The sequence below is a fragment of the Aureobasidium subglaciale genome (genome assembly GCF_000721755.1).
Source record: "Aureobasidium subglaciale EXF-2481 unplaced genomic scaffold scaffold_16, whole genome shotgun sequence".
In the NCBI taxonomy this organism is placed as follows: domain Eukaryota; kingdom Fungi; phylum Ascomycota; class Dothideomycetes; order Dothideales; family Saccotheciaceae; genus Aureobasidium; species Aureobasidium subglaciale.
The window spans coordinates 122,049-137,037 of NW_013566979.1; the positions used below are offsets into that span (position 1 = coordinate 122,049).

Here is a 14,989-nt window from a genome sequence, read left to right on the forward strand (position 1 = left end):
TCCATCGTTGGAATGGTGTTCAAAAGCGAAAAGTGATGATATGAAAATATGTACCAACTCAACCTCTTGTCAAGAGCCAATAATACAAGACAAAAGCCGGACCCCCAGCCCAAGCAAAGTCCCTCCCAAACCTGTCAACCAACTTCCTCCTAAAGGTCTTTGGCACCTTTGGTCTCGGCGGCTTTCTGAAAATAGGATTACCCCAGTCGTCACTCTCGTCAAACACCTCCTCCTTGTTATACATTTGGTATTCAGGATTATTGCCATAATATCCTGCTTTTTCGATCAACGAGGCTCCAGGGCGAGCGGTGGGGAGGCCATAGCCCATTGCAGGGCTGACACTGCGGGTGCGTGCGTTGTTAGTGCGGGCGGAGAGGGTGCTGTTGCTATTGGAGTGCTCGGAGGACGACATTGAGTTTGTAGCTCCCGAAGGGGCGCGAGAGCGTGACTTGGAGGTCGATTTGGAAGGTTCGGAGGTTGGGAGGGTGTGGGTTGCTGTTAGTGAAGCCGCGGCTTCTTCATTTCTGACTTGGACTAGAGTGTTCATGGCGAGTGCGATGATGGAAAAGGCTGCGAGGATGCCGTAGCGGATGAAGATGCTTAGTTGATCTGGTAAGAGGCAGAGATGCGTTTGCAGTGTTGGGCCGTCGCGGAGAGATTCACCGTTCGTGTCGACTGGGTTCCAGAGACTGACTAGTTGGAAGCCTGGCTTGCGGACGCCCATGGCCCAGCTTATGCTCTTGACTGTGATTTCGCGGATGCCTCTGTTGTGCCTCGAGGCGTAATCTGGATGCAGTACTTCACAGTAATCATGATCGTCACCTGAGAAAGCATGACCAATGTTACCGATCTTCTCAGCGACCGTGGTTGAAAGTTCTTGGGTCAGGACGTTTTGGTACTGGTAGCCTCCAGCGATACGGATGGCGTTGGGCTTGTCGTGCTTGAGATCTGGCTTGGTCGGAGGGAACTTCTCACGAAGCGGCCCACAGGGAGTGCCCTCGGGTCGATACAGGGGTACGTGGCTGAGGAGGATGGTAGGAAACTCGGGCTTCAGCTCCTTTGCAAGCTCCTCTTTCGTAGACTGGCGGCCTAGGTCCAGAGGCGATGTGACTTCATGTGCCCATCTTTTGTGTGATATCAGACCTTGGTGTTCGTTGAGCTCTGCACGCACAGCCTTGTGTTTCAGGTGTTGCGCATTATCGAGGAACTGCATGGTCGAGTTCCAGAGTTCGGGCGAGCTGTCTGGTTGACCCATTGCACTCAGACTCACAGCATCAATGCTGACAAAGGTGTGATTGCCTACAATGTCGATCCGGTCACCCTCACCGAAGTAAGCTTGGTAGCGATTCCGGACGGGCACTTGTACGCCATTGCCAAAGCCCAAGTCATGGTTTCCCGGGAGACTGGCAACAAACTTCTTGACCTTGTGAGCAGGCAGTCCTCCAGTAACCTGGTCCTGCGCAAAGAAGATTTTGCCAAAGCGATTGTACTCGTTCAGCCAGTACTTGTCGCCGTATTTCTTCCATTGCTTCTCCGATGCTTGGAAGCCTTCGAAATGTGTAGACCACTCTCGTCCTCCGTCAAACAGATCGCCTAGGAACAAGGTGGTATCGGGATCGATTTGGCGTTGCAAGAGGTAGTAGGATCGTTTGATGTACTTGTCGGTCGCGGCGATGGTGAGCGAAGACAGCGGCCACGGTCGGCCAGGATACGTGTGCGGGTCGACAAGTTGAGGGTCGGCGATCAGGGCAATGCGATGAGGTTGTGCATCTGAGGGCTGGAATCGCATTAGTCCATCAGTGTATAGCGAAAGAGCTGAGGTGACCATGACATACCCAAGTTTCCCACTTGTCCCACTTGCAAGCATCGATGCTACTGCTGAAACTGCTACGCTCTCCCCATAGCAAGACAAAGAAGCACAGCAAGAAGACAGCGGTCGGTATGGTCAACAGGCGTCTGCGGAGGATTGCCAGTCTGGTCCTCGGTTTCCCTTTGGCGTCATACTGCGACTGTCGCACGAGACGCTGCCACATCTTGGTCAAGGGCTTTTCATCTTTGGACGTCGAATAAGACGTTGCATACTGATAGCTCATGGTATTGCCAGCTCCAAACTCATTGTTGCGAGTTTCAACTTCTCTCCCTCTCTCTCGAACCGACTAAATTGACAGAGCAAACTGTCTGGCCCCTTTTGACGACGCGTAGCTCCAGACACTGCCCGTCCTCGACCTCGGCGTCGTCAGCCCCGCCAAACTTGCCCTCCACTCATCCTCCAACGGTCCTATTTGATATGCCCCGCTTATTCCCATCACCTTCTGATGATCTGCTTGATCGGTTTTTGTACATCCAAGTCGAAAATATCGAATCATCTACGCGAATCGCTGTCCTTTGCCTCTGAGCCATGTTTGTCCCTTGAACGCCTTCGCTATGCTTCATCCCTTCATTTATAGAAAGATCCTCATGAACGCCGCCACTTCCTGCGCGGCTGTCTAAGCTTCCTTCAGCTGAAGCGGATCTTGAACTTGAAGTCGATGGTGAATGCAGGGTCGCTGACACCCACTTCCTGCCCGTCAGACAAGAGCTCATCCAGCTTGCGCTTCAAGTTTGGTCGAGTCTGCTCTTCGAGACTAGGAGGTGCCGAGTAGTAGAGTGACTTTTCTTCCGTTCTGATCGATGGCTTCTTGAGCTGTGCTTCCGGTCTTTCGGCCAGGTGCTCCAGGAAGTCCTGCAATGTCCATTCTCTCTTGACCGATATTTCCTTGGCCAGGTTGCCGCAGACAGGGCAATCGTCCTTCTTCTCATGCTCGAATGTGTACGTGTAGATGCTGTCGTCACCACTGTACATCATGTAATTGTTTGCGCCGGGATTTCCCAAGAAAGGATTTGTGCCTGTCGCGATCTTGAAGGCTTCATTGCAGCATGAGGCAGCGACGATGGCGTTGGTCGAAGCGATGGCCGGGATAATGTTCTTGACAACGCCTTGGGTCATTGAGTAGGTGACTCCTGGAATATTGAACTCTTGTGCGCGCTTCAAGGCCTTTGCGAATAGCCACGAGATGTGCTCCGTGTCGTCAGTGTCGAGTGTGATGTCTAGGTAGAGTCAGAGACGTACATTGCGTGTACAACGCTGACAAGCTTACCTTTACGCTCTTCTTCCCAAGCGATCAGATGGGCCCACTCGATACAGTGCTGAGGCTGGCGAGGGATGGTAGCCAGCGTACACAAAGGAACGGCAGCACGAGGAGCATGCATGTCCAGCTGGCACTCAATGCAGCTTGTGACGGTAGGCAGGATGACTCTGGACTGGCCTCGGAAGCCTTCAGTGCCGCCATCGATCAAGGGCTTCAGGCTGTCGACGTTGTCCTCGTCCACCATACCGACCAATGTGGCGTTGATCCATCTTCTTGCTTCAATGCTGTCCAGCCCACAGACGATAATGTTGAACTTCAGGTAATAGTCCTCGTCCTTGTCCTGAATCTTGCCGCAGTATGGGTTGATCTTGACGCCCTTGACGCGCTTCTCGACGAATCGAGCGGCCACTTCGGCCTTGTAACTTCCCACATCTGACTGGCGGAACAAGAACTGACGGTTGAGGTTGGATACATCGATCGTGTCTGTGTCGTCGTTCAGTATGGCGCATGTAAATGAAAAGGGCTCGGCGTACCCATATCGATGACATCGATGTTCTTGAATCCAGAAAGGGCCAGATTCTTGAGGATCTCACATCCAAGGCCACCAGCTCCACTACTTGGAGTCAGCTATGTTTGCGAGATAGGATTGGGAGGGTACGAACATGACTCTGGCGTAAGTTAGCTTCGATGATCTTATCATGAAGTAGCACCTGACTTACAAAACCTTTGCTGCTTCGAGACTCTGAATGACACGATCTCCAGGTATGAAATCGTCCGGGTCGGTGAACGCGCCTCTGCGAGAGAGGATTGTGTCGAGATGCTTCCTATAGAAAGTCAGTCTTGAAGAAGTCTTGGGACTGAGATCCAGCATACCATCTTGCGCGATCTTCAGAAGCGTCTTGGGTAAGAGCTACCTGTGGTACACTTTCCGTAGCCATGGCTAGACTGAGATGATTGAGTTGAGCTTGCAAGTCGTCCGTTTGAGATGCTTGACAGGCTGAAGATGTCATCGCATGCGCTGCGGCGACAGCGGAGTTAAGCCACGATGCACGGTCCACGCGCTCGCTTAGACTTGTCATGCTGAAGTCCTCTCTGTCTTGACTATTCGTAAACCGTCAAGAGAGGTCGCAAACAAATACTGACCATGGGTGACTTTTTGACGGCTGTGTCAAGCATCTCCCTCAGGTCAAAACCGAATGCCGAGAGTTCCAATATCGCAGAGGCTCTTCCAAATAGACCTAGAATTCGCACCGTACGCAACTCGCCAACTTCGGTAGAGGAAGTGCTACAGATTCTACGTTCAAGTCCAGCTGAGGATGATCTGAAAGACCTTCTTTTGTTCCTGAATCATGGATCTCAGAAGTCTGCTGGGTTCGACATAAGAACTCCTACGCCTGCTTCTGCCAAAGTAGTCACCGAACTTATAAACACAACTCTTTCGGACTTCTGGGGTAGTGACGATCAAACGGATCTTCTGCTCATAGACTGTTTGAGAAGCGTAGCTGGTATTGGTGCTGCACTCGCAAAGCTTCGTCTTCTGATCTCACAGCACCGATCGACACAGCAAGGCGTGAAGCGAGCTGAATCAGCAAGACCATTGTCGGACACGATCTCTGTGTTTTCGCAACTGCTGAGCTCGGACAGCCTAGCTCAAGACGTATACTCTGACATCGACAGACTTGTTGAGAGCCAGGCGAAACGGGTGCTTCTGTGGAAAGAGTTTTTGACATTGGTAGGAACTGGAAAGATCCTCGCGACTACGGCAGAAGCAGAAGACGCAATCAAAACTGTTGGAGGTGAATATGAGCCTTCATGGCTTGTGGACGGTCCGAAGTACTCTGCATGGCTGGGTCGCAATGTTTCCACGATGATGCGCAACACGACGAAGATAAATCATACGTCCAAAGCTGCGGCTCAACTTTGCGGCAAGGCTCTCGGTATTGGCTATCCAGGTAGGAGGTCTTCGATCTACGTGGTTACAAGGTCACTGAACGTGTTTTAGTTCGAGTCGTAGAAGAGATTCACGCACAGTCTTCTTTCTCTTCGCCAGATACAGGTCCTGTGTTGCAGTTGTTGCTACAGAGCTTGCAAGTACACGAGCAAAAGCAGTTTCTGAACTCGACTTTCAAAGTCTTGTCAAACCGATCTCTTTCTCTTGTGGCACTTCCAGACTTTGATGACAACCTCACAGAGACGCCCTCTGCAATTGCCGCGACCTCTGCTGCCATCTCAAGTTTGATCGGAGACAACGAGGCTATGAGAACACACCTCGAGACATGGCTGTCTGACCCAGTCCAAAACGCTTCGGAAACATTCGCTTTGCGACGAGCCACTGTTTCCGCGTTCGCTCATGCAAGCAAAGGAACATCAAACATGCTCGAAGATCCCGTCCAAGATCTTGTGGAGAAGACCATGAAACGATTCGGCGACAACTTGTTCATCAAGCATTCGCCCATCCTGCAGCAAGAAGCTTGTGCCCAAATTCTGCTTCTGGTTGCAGGCTATGCCCATAGAGCACAGCCAATGTCTCTCTTCATCATGGCTCGCTCAAGCGCCCATCTCAACGGCATGTCCAATCGCTTAAACTCATCCTCACCAAGGGCTCGTTTCCTTGGCATGATTGTCGGCATGGCTATCTCAGACCTGGTGGACAAACCAGGATCTAAGATGGACTTCGACATTGACGACTTGAAGACGGCAGAAGGAAAGTGGTATCAGAGATTGGTCAAGGTGAACGATGAAGTTGGCAGCTACACCGATATCAAGGAGGTATTTAGCATCAACAAAACAGAGACATCAGACAAGAATCTCGATACAACGAAACCTCGGTCGACAAAGGCACCGGCTCCGCCCAAACCGAAGGCCAAACCTCTTATCCAGGAGGAGTTGCAAGGACCCAGGATCATGGAAGTCTTGGATGATTCAGACGAAGACGACGATCTTATACCTTACGCCAAACCAGACTCTGATCCTGAGGACGAGGATGATGACCCCACCATGATCAATCGTGACAAGCCAAAAGCTCCTGTCTACATCCGGGATCTAATGGCCGGACTGAACGATTCGGAGAATTACGACAAACACAGTCTGGCACTGAACAGTGCTGCTGCACTGATCCGTCGCAAGACCTCATTCGGCAAAGAGGTTAGTGACCATGCCCTGGAGCTCGCAACGATCTTGGTCGGACTCGGCGACACCTTCGACATGGACAACTTCCTGGAGCTTCGATTACAGGCACTTATCGCAGTCCTGGTAGCGAGTCCAGCGCAAATGGCCCCATGGTTCGCGCGTCAAGTCTTCGATGGAGACTACTCTCTGAGTCAGCGCACGACAATACTGAGTGTCCTAGGATTGGGCGCGCGAGAGCTGGCCGGCTACAAGGACGAGGATGAAGAGCTGAACCCTACAATGGCAGCAACATCCTTCCCCAGTAAGCAGCTCCCGGAGAGACTGCACAAAATGTATGCTGCCGAGAGAAATGCACCCGTCGCTCTAATCGCGTCAAAATTGGAAAGATCCATGATTCAACCAATGGCACTCGATGCAGCAGACAAAATGTCCGGACCTAACATCCTGAAAGTCAGAACATTCTCTTCACGTATGGAAGTCGAAAAGAAGAGGAAGAAGACGATCCCTAACGCATTGGCCAAGATGGTCGCAGAACGTTTCTTCTTCCCTCTGACTGGCCGCTGGTGGCAGAACCTGCAGGCGTATGGGTCGGAGAGTGTGCATTTCCAGCCTTTCTTGCTGAGCACATATCTCAAGACACTTGCACTCATCTTGCATGCGTCAGGAACTGGGACTATCTGTCTTCCTCAGATGACGGCAGAGTTTTGGGAGCTGATCTTGAGTGTAAGGACGAAAGCATTGGCTGATGTCAGTGTTTTGGAAGCTGTTCTCTTTGCGACTCTGACACTTTTGGACATGAATGAAGATAAGCGCAGGCTGGCGGAAGAGCACTCGAAGCAGTTGATCGAGACACAAGAATGGGTCGAGCTTGTCTTTGACAGAGTTGGTGGAGGTGACGAGGAAGGGGAGAGGATCCGCATGCTAGCAGCTAGTGTTTTGATGAAGACGAGAGAAGTCGTGGACAAGTACCAACGATTGCTAATTGGCGACCTTGTAGACTACTAAAGAAGACAATCTGCATCTCAACCTCTGGAATCCAGTCAATCTTCATAACTTGATCAATGTGGTCGCATTAATGGACCCAGAGGTGTCGGGTCGGTTGGTGGTCAGGGTCACACAAATGACGAATGACGTGATGAACCCACATCATCGGCCTCGAAGCTCCACCAACATCCAAGACCACACAACAAACATGCCCGACTCAGACGACGCCCTCCTAGCAAGGCTAAACGCACTCCGAAAGTCACCAGTCACACTATCCAAGACCTCTCCCCTCGATCTCCCAGCAACACCGCAAAGAAACACAGACTCTGACCTGACAGCGAGGTTCCGCAGCTTGACGCCCAACAGTGCCGTCGCATCACCATTCCACGAGTCGGAAGATACAGAACATAACGAGGAAGATGATAGGACTATTGAGGAGTTGTTGCAGGATCTTGGGCCTGAGGAACAATGGTCCGTTCAGCGTGATGAGGGCGAGCGGATTCGAGATTTGATGGCTGAGGCTAAGAGTGCTTTGCCCGTTGAGGAGAGCAATAGAGAGGAGGGCAAAGAGTTGGATATCGAAGTTGGAGTTGTAAAGCCAGAGTATGAAGACGATAATGACGAGAATGATGAGGAGGAAGAGCGCGACGAGGACAAGAGAGACGACGAAGAGGCCGACGATTACGTTCAACGTGTTCTCGCCGAACTTGCCATTGACAAGAAGTACGGTGGCCCTGAAGACGAGGAAGAGGAAGAAGATGAGGAGAAAGAGGGCGACAACGACAGACTCTTTCTGCCATCAGCACCCACCGAGCTACCATCCTCGCCTGCCCCTGACCAGGACAACAACATAGACGATGCACTTTCTGCTCGATTTGCATCTCTGTCGCTACCTGGAGTACCCTCGTTCAATCCGGCCAAGAAGGCTGTCAAGATTCAGAAGAATGTCAAGTCAAACCTGCCCAAGTACACGGATGAAGACATGGAGAGCTGGTGCTGCATCTGCAATGAAGATGCTACAGTAAAATGCATGGGCTGTGATGGTGATCTATACTGCCAAGAATGCTGGCGTGATGGCCACGGAAACGGACCTGGTCAGGAAAGAGGTCACAGAGCACTCGCATACGCCAAAGACGCCTCTTGAACACGAAGCGATCTTGATTACTCTGGTTCTTGGTCTTTGAACTTCTCTCTAACAGATGCGACGTCGACTCCACAGAGCTCTGCCTTCTTGACCAGTGCTTTGGCCTTGCCGACCACTGGCACGTCAATCATTTTACCGTCCAGCGTCCAAGCTCCGCGACCTTGGGCATCTGCTTTGCCGTCTGCTATCACCACCCTAACGGCATAATCCACCTCTGCCTGGCTAGGGCTGAAGATGTTCTGGACCAAGTCGACTTGACTAGGATGGATGCATTGCTTTCCATTGTATCCCATCCTCTTACCGCCCTCACTCTCCTCTTTGAGTACCTGCTGGCCCTCGTTGCCGCGGAACGAGGTTGTGACCAGATCTATTGTCGAAGGCAGATTGAATGCTCTGGCTGCTGTCGCAATGGCCGAACGCGCATACAAGAACTCGTTCAAGTCTGGTGTACGCGTGATGCTAAGATCGAGTGCAAAGTCCTCTGCAGCAAAGATGAGACCACTCAGGTATGGCGAGGCTTTGCAGATGGCAGACAGATGCATGACTGCTCGTGCCGACTCGATCAAAGCGATCAAGCGGATGGGAGATTTGGCATCAGGACCATGTCGATCAGGAAGGGCGTGACGGATAACATCAGTGACGAAATGCAGGTCGGAGGCACTGTTGACTTTTGGGATGACAAGAGCGTCGAGATTGGGTGCTTTGAGGACTTGGGTCAGGTCGTCGAGGGCGTAGCCACTGTCGACCGAGTTTATGCGTACGGCTTGCTCTCTGATCCCAGATACTCGCTCTCGAGATAGAATGGATTGTAGGTTTGAGCGTGCTTCTGCCTTCTTTCCTGGAGTGACCGAGTCTTCTAGATCGTAGCAGATTGTATCGACGGCCACGCCTCGTGACTTTTCGAGGAAGCGCGTTGACGAGCCGGGCACTGTAGCATGTCTTAGCTAACAGAGCAGAATGTGACGCGTCTTCATACCATAGAGAAGCGCCCGACGTACAATTGGAGAGGCCGCCATGTCGTGTACAATGTTGTGCGAGAAGATGCAAGAGGAAGACGGACCTCGAAGTATGCCATCATGGTGGGGGCTCGGACATGACCGAGGGACGGGACTCGTTATCCGGAGCTTTCCCCACAAGAGATCGAGTCGTGGGAGAACAGCAAGCCTCCTGAGCACGACTCGCAATCAACGACGCGTCCCCTGGGCCCTGGGAAAGTGTAGAGCTGTCCGCTGGCCAGCTGCCTCCAGCACATACCATTTCATTGTCGCAACCCATCTCTGTTCGTCAACCCACGCCAAATCGTCATGGATCCCCCACCGCAAGGCTCTTTGAGCTGGCGACTAAGTTCGCATCCCATCACTCTGCTCTGCTTTCTCGGCTTCCGCATTGGTAAGACCAGACCAACACCAACACCCCGTCTACAACCATCGTAAAGCTAATGCGTCATGTGCCATTTCCACAGCAAGTCTCCTGGTCTACCTCTTCGGCCTCCTCTTCATCAAAAACTACGTCCTCGTCTTCATCGTCACCATCGTCTTGCTCGCCATGGATTTCTACTATCTCAAGAACATTGCCGGTAGAAGATTGGTCGGTCTCCGCTGGTGGAATGAAGTCAACGCGCAATCAGGAGATGGGAACTGGGTCTTTGAGTCTGCGGATCCAGAGTCTCGCCAGATCAACGCTACCGACAAGAGGTTCTTTTGGCTGGCGTTGTACTCGCAACCCGTTAGTTGGGTGGCTTTGGGCTTTGTTGCCATTTTCAAGTTTGAGTTTATTTGGCTCAGTCTGGTTGGTATGTTGGAGATGTTTTCCTCCTCCTCCTCCTCCTCCTCCTCCTCCTCGATGGACTGTGTGACTAATCCCGAGTCTAGTCATTGCCATCGTCCTCGCCGTCACGAATACCCTCGCCTTTTCTCGCTGCGACAAGTTCAGCCAGGCTACCAACATCGCAACCGGTGCCTTTTCTGCCAGCGGTATGGCGAGCAATCTCGGCGGTGCCGTGCTCGGTCGCTTCTTCAGATGAGCTGGGTCCATATATTCTTCTTCGTCTCTTGTTTGGTTGCTGCGCTCTTTCTTTGGATGACTATTCATCATCCGCATATCCCCCCCCCCCCCCCCCCCCCCCCCCCCTTTTTCGTTACAGAATGCAGAAAGAATATCAAAAGCTACTTGTACCAACTGCATCTTGTCCATGTGTGTTGTGATGTAGCTTTATAGTCGTTGCCGTTCTTCTCGCCTTGCATCTCTGATGTTCTTGTGTTCTTGCTATGCTCTTTCTTTGCGTCTCCATGCTGTTGCTGTCCTGTTGTCCTGCGCCGCTCGATGCTCCTGCTATGTGTGTCATTGACTCTCCGACCTCTTGTAAACGTGCTCTTCCGAGTACCGAGGGTTGTCCCTGGTAGCGAGATGGCGGGCAGTAGCAAACGTCATGGTTGCTGATGGGCTATAGGAGAAGGCGACCGCAGTGACGATGAGCGACAAAGCTCATGGGGGCCGTAGTATCGACTTGCGACGATAGTGGCGACGAAGACTCGGTGGTGGAGTGTAACGATGTCGACCATTTCCGATACTGACAAAGGTTAGCAAGAGCAGCGAGCGGCGAGCGGCGAAGACGAAGCGACCGGGAGCGGCAACGAGTGATCAAGACGTCGGCGCATGTCGAACCCAGGCATGAGTGGGGCGACAGGGACTCGACGGTGAGCGACCACAACCGGCAACGACGACGATAATGGAAGGCCGCTTCATGAGAAGACGAGGATAAATACGACCACGACGACTACTACTACTGTCGCAATGGTCGACGACGAAAAAAATGCGACGACGTCGACAGCCTTGTACTATGCGACACATCGCAGGACAATGCTGCTTATACCATGGACACGAAAAAGACCCCTTGACGTTTCTTCTACGAGCTCCGGCCTCAAAGGCCAAAGACACATTGAAAAAAAAATCTGGTACCAACGACGGCACACCATGAGCTCGAAAGCCCACAGTCCTCTACATCTATAACTCAGATCAGCGAAGACTATCATCAATAAAAGCAAAGAGTGACATGGAGCGAAAAGGGAGCGCAAGCATCAACATCCCGCATCAGCTCAGGAGGAGATCAGGAGCCCGAACGCGTGTCTCTAGGCGAGGTGGGTAAGCCTGAACGAGACTGTCTTACCGTTCTTGACGCGCTCAAAGGGAAGTGCGTGTTGAAACGCCGCTTCCCAGGCTCCTGCAGATCCCTTTGCCGGGAGTCAAAGGTGTAGTGTCGGAGTGCAGGAAAGGAAAAGAGGGAAAGGGAAATGGAGACTGCGGTACTCACCTGGACTTCTTACCAAAGGCTGGAAGGCGCACAGCGTTGGGTAAGGAGAGGGGTCGGGTTGGCGAGAAGGAGGAGGAGGAGGAGGAGGAGTAGGAGGAGGAGGAGGAAGAGGAGGAGGATGGAGGAAGAAAGGGGAAACAGGTCTGTCAACTGGAAGATATGGCAGCTTCAGGGGAAACACCGGCATCTCGACAAACTACCTCAATCTCATGGTCTTTCCCTAACAAGACCCACTAAACCCCTTACCCACGAGAATTACCGGAACAGATTCCAGGCACCAGCACTTTCCATGCGCTTCCAGCAGAACAGACAGCCATCCGCATCACCTCAATGCATCTGCCAGCCTCAGCGTAGCAATGCTAGAGGCACACTGAGCAAATGGGGATAATCGAACTAAAGGCGCAAACTATAGAAGATATCTCGAAGAGTGTCTCCTTCCAACAGACTAGGCAGCCATAAGCCATCATCACATCTCTTCTACAAGCCCCAGCAAACAAATGCCAGAAACCCATTGAAAACAAGTGGGACATACCAACCATGGGATCGGACCACAGAAGGTATACCTGAAAAACTACCTACACTTCCAACTCAGAATCAGCATAGACGGTAAGAAAAGTAAAGAGACATGAAACGATAAGGGAGCGCAAGCTTCAGCCTTCCCACCAAGCTCAGGACAGCTCCGAGATCAAACGCTGACCCAAAGGTCGCGGAACTCTTGTGGAAAACTGTCCCTTTGCCGGAAGGCCGAACGTGTAGTGTCGGAGTGCAGTGGTAAACAGGGAAGAGGATTGGGAAAGGGGGAGTACTCAGCTGGGATGTGGGTGGATGAGAGAAGGAGGAGGAAGAGGAGGAAACAGCTCTCGATTGCTTGCTATATGGTAAAGATTGGTCGAGCGCTGCTTACTAGCAGCTCGGATCACATGGCTGAGCTTCTGTTTAGTTCTAGGAAAGTCACGAGCGACGGATTTTTGCGGGATTCCAAGATGGAAGCCCACGGACCTCTAGCCTCGAGACCTCTACAGGCGGTATTACCACGCTCCGGCACGTAAAACGATGCCCGATATCACTTCCAATCGAGTCATGATGTTGTACTGGAGGGTGGAATAACTTCTGGCATATCGATCGAGGGTCAATCGAGTTCAGGGGTTGTGTGGTATAGCCGTTGAAGCCGGGGCGCGTCGGAGACATCTCAATTGAGTTGCTCTGACGTAGCGACGTCTGCACCTTGAACATGCACCGAACTTGCCGAACAATGACAGGGAATTGGAAAATGTGCTGTTTGTTCATAAGAAAATCAATCTATAAATTCGTAAAGTTTCGTTTGACCACCTGAGATTCTCCATTCATCCCACACTCATGGTCATCATTCCACAATCATCCTCATCATCGCTGATGTCGTCAATGAGAAGAGTGAGTCTGGCAGGCGCAGGAATCTTGGGCGCGTCAAAGGTTTGCGACCAACAGGAACCTTTGGTCTTGCTTTTAGGCACATGCAACGAATGCGCTCCTATACTAGCAAGAGTGTCTCCTTCCAGTGTCTGCGCGAAGTCCCAGGATGCATCGGCGCCACACTTCTGCTGATTGATGATAGGTGGGAGCTTGCTCATATCGGGAGTTGTGCCCTTAAGGCATGTTTCATCAACAGTCGTCATCCCGACAGCGCGACTCTTGCTTCGAGCCAGCATGACTGGGAGTTGAGTTGAGTTTGTCATAGACGTGGCAATGATCGAAAATGCCATCTCGAGTACAGCGCATGCAATGACTGTAATATTGGTTGGGTTGAACTCCCTCAGCTTCGTAAAACTGCCAGATCCCAGTACACGCAAGATAGTAGCCGTACCGCTCACAACGCCCACCATGGTGATGAGTGAGATCGCGAACTTGACCTTGAGACTAAGGTTGGACGTCCAGACGACTGCAGCCGGAAGCAATATATATATCCAGCATGCAACGGAGTTGAAAATTGTAGCACATAGCCACCAGACCAACATGTCTGACCAGTGCTTGCATTGTCGCAGACTATCTTTGCCAGTCAAGTTCGAAGGTGGTCCACAGAAGAAGAGATCGAGGAAGATTTCAGTCGTCGCGAATAAGTAGTAGGTGAGCGTCAAGCATGTGACGAGTAGGCGCTGCCATCGTTCGCCGAAGAAACGGTTCAAGGAGAGCGCAAAAGAAGTTTTGACGCAAACTGACGTCAAGATCGAGAGGTTGTATGAAGCAATGAACATGTAAGAGACGAGGTTCGAGCTGGGAGTGGCGGTGGTCATGGTCAGGACGCAACCACACTGACCACTAAACAAGACCTAGACACTGTGAGCACACGTCGCTACGACACGAGCAATAGACATACGACTGCCATAAGCAAGATCCAATCATCCCACCGAACGCGGCCAATCACAAAGATTTTGACCCAGAATCGCACAGCGACAGATATCCATGCGAGCGAGAGACAAGCGATAACAAGAGCAAGCATGTTGACCATCTTGAAGACTGGGAGGGTGCCGAAGCCTCTATGGCTCGAGTTGTCAAAGTGTCACCAATCGTCCAGAAGTGGTTTTGGGTATTGATCGAGCAAATGGCAACTATGATTTTGAGAGGAACAAGCCCATTCCGTACTGTGGTTCTGATCAGCATGAACAGGGACCTAGCCTCAGTCATATAGAACATCAACAGAAACGTTGTACAGTCGAACGTTGAAACCATACGATGCTCAACTGCCGCTCCGGAGTTTCTTGGAGATTGACAACGGTCCAGCCTCGAGGTGACTTACAGAACCAAAAATTATCAGAGTTGGGTGTCTACGACAGCGGGTCCCACACCTAGAGGTAGTATACTAAACCTTGACAAGTGGTTGCATTACTCAGGCGACCTCTTTGATAGTATTGCTCAGGATATAGACACAAGCTGAGTGTGGAACATGGGTCGGCAACATGGACCTCGACGTCGAGTGACCCGAGCCAATCCAACGTCGAAGTATCGAAATCGACGCCGGCGGCCCGCACAACGTTTTGCTATTCGCATGGCCGAGTTCGACTGGGTTTTATTCCAGAATAGCACGGAGAAGGAGAATGGACAAATGGCCAAAGTATGTCGACTGACTCATGCACATCTTGACAGAAGTGTCGGTAAGACAGATCGTGCAAGACATTGTGAGGTCATTTGTGGGTCCTTGTCTCGAGAGCTGCCGGCGTACAGAGAATTTGAATAAGCCTGTCGCGGCCGTGGTTCACGTCGATAGGGCGAGGGAGCATGAGAGTGTCGAAGAAATCGCGACATTAATGGTCTTCGAGCTAC

General features: G+C 51.6%; 8 protein-coding genes across 8 annotated transcripts; 3 read left to right on the forward strand and 5 right to left on the reverse strand.

Annotated features, from left to right (window-relative positions):
• Positions 1 to 58: 58 nt before the first annotated feature.
• AUEXF2481DRAFT_31075 (uncharacterized protein) lies at positions 59 to 2,093 on the reverse strand (the record flags this gene model as incomplete). The annotated part of the gene is made up of 2 exons (XM_013486550.1): positions 59 to 1,777; positions 1,836 to 2,093. 2 exons carry the CDS (start codon positions 2,091 to 2,093, stop codon positions 59 to 61), a joined length of 1,977 nt encoding a protein of 658 aa, XP_013342004.1.
• Positions 2,094 to 2,497: 404 nt separating this feature from the next.
• On the reverse strand, positions 2,498 to 4,066 carry AUEXF2481DRAFT_6575 (uncharacterized protein; the record flags this gene model as incomplete). The annotated part of the gene is made up of 6 exons (XM_013486492.1): positions 2,498 to 3,087; positions 3,138 to 3,611; positions 3,662 to 3,741; positions 3,791 to 3,796; positions 3,848 to 3,952; positions 4,002 to 4,066. The coding sequence occupies 6 exons, from the start codon at positions 4,064 to 4,066 to the stop codon at positions 2,498 to 2,500; spliced, it is 1,320 nt and encodes a 439-aa protein (XP_013341946.1).
• Positions 4,067 to 4,272: 206 nt separating this feature from the next.
• On the forward strand, positions 4,273 to 7,262 carry AUEXF2481DRAFT_6576 (uncharacterized protein; the record flags this gene model as incomplete). Its single annotated transcript, XM_013486493.1, has 2 exons — positions 4,273 to 5,080; positions 5,131 to 7,262. 2 exons carry the CDS (start codon positions 4,273 to 4,275, stop codon positions 7,260 to 7,262), a joined length of 2,940 nt encoding a protein of 979 aa, XP_013341947.1.
• A 187-nt stretch (positions 7,263 to 7,449) lies between these two features.
• On the forward strand, positions 7,450 to 8,385 carry AUEXF2481DRAFT_31078 (uncharacterized protein; the record flags this gene model as incomplete). Its single annotated transcript, XM_013486551.1, has 1 exon — positions 7,450 to 8,385. One exon carries the CDS (start codon positions 7,450 to 7,452, stop codon positions 8,383 to 8,385), a length of 936 nt encoding a protein of 311 aa, XP_013342005.1.
• A 17-nt stretch (positions 8,386 to 8,402) lies between these two features.
• On the reverse strand, positions 8,403 to 9,401 carry AUEXF2481DRAFT_67461 (uncharacterized protein; the record flags this gene model as incomplete). The annotated part of the gene is made up of 2 exons (XM_013486665.1): positions 8,403 to 9,313; positions 9,362 to 9,401. 2 exons carry the CDS (start codon positions 9,399 to 9,401, stop codon positions 8,403 to 8,405), a joined length of 951 nt encoding a protein of 316 aa, XP_013342119.1.
• Positions 9,402 to 9,562: 161 nt separating this feature from the next.
• AUEXF2481DRAFT_41732 (uncharacterized protein) lies at positions 9,563 to 10,498 on the forward strand. Its single transcript, XM_013486594.1, has 3 exons — positions 9,563 to 9,774; positions 9,848 to 10,177; positions 10,257 to 10,498. Exons 1-3 carry the CDS (start codon positions 9,690 to 9,692, stop codon positions 10,406 to 10,408), a joined length of 567 nt encoding a protein of 188 aa, XP_013342048.1. The 5' UTR covers positions 9,563 to 9,689; the 3' UTR covers positions 10,409 to 10,498.
• Positions 10,499 to 11,351: 853 nt separating this feature from the next.
• On the reverse strand, positions 11,352 to 11,971 carry AUEXF2481DRAFT_41734 (uncharacterized protein). Its single transcript, XM_013486595.1, has one exon. The coding sequence runs from the start codon at positions 11,880 to 11,882 to the stop codon at positions 11,628 to 11,630; it is 255 nt and encodes an 84-aa protein (XP_013342049.1). The 5' UTR covers positions 11,883 to 11,971; the 3' UTR covers positions 11,352 to 11,627.
• A 1,067-nt stretch (positions 11,972 to 13,038) lies between these two features.
• AUEXF2481DRAFT_6580 (uncharacterized protein) lies at positions 13,039 to 14,177 on the reverse strand (the record flags this gene model as incomplete). Its single annotated transcript, XM_013486494.1, has 2 exons — positions 13,039 to 13,998; positions 14,046 to 14,177. The coding sequence occupies 2 exons, from the start codon at positions 14,175 to 14,177 to the stop codon at positions 13,039 to 13,041; spliced, it is 1,092 nt and encodes a 363-aa protein (XP_013341948.1).
• Between the last annotated feature and the right edge of the window lie 812 nt (positions 14,178 to 14,989).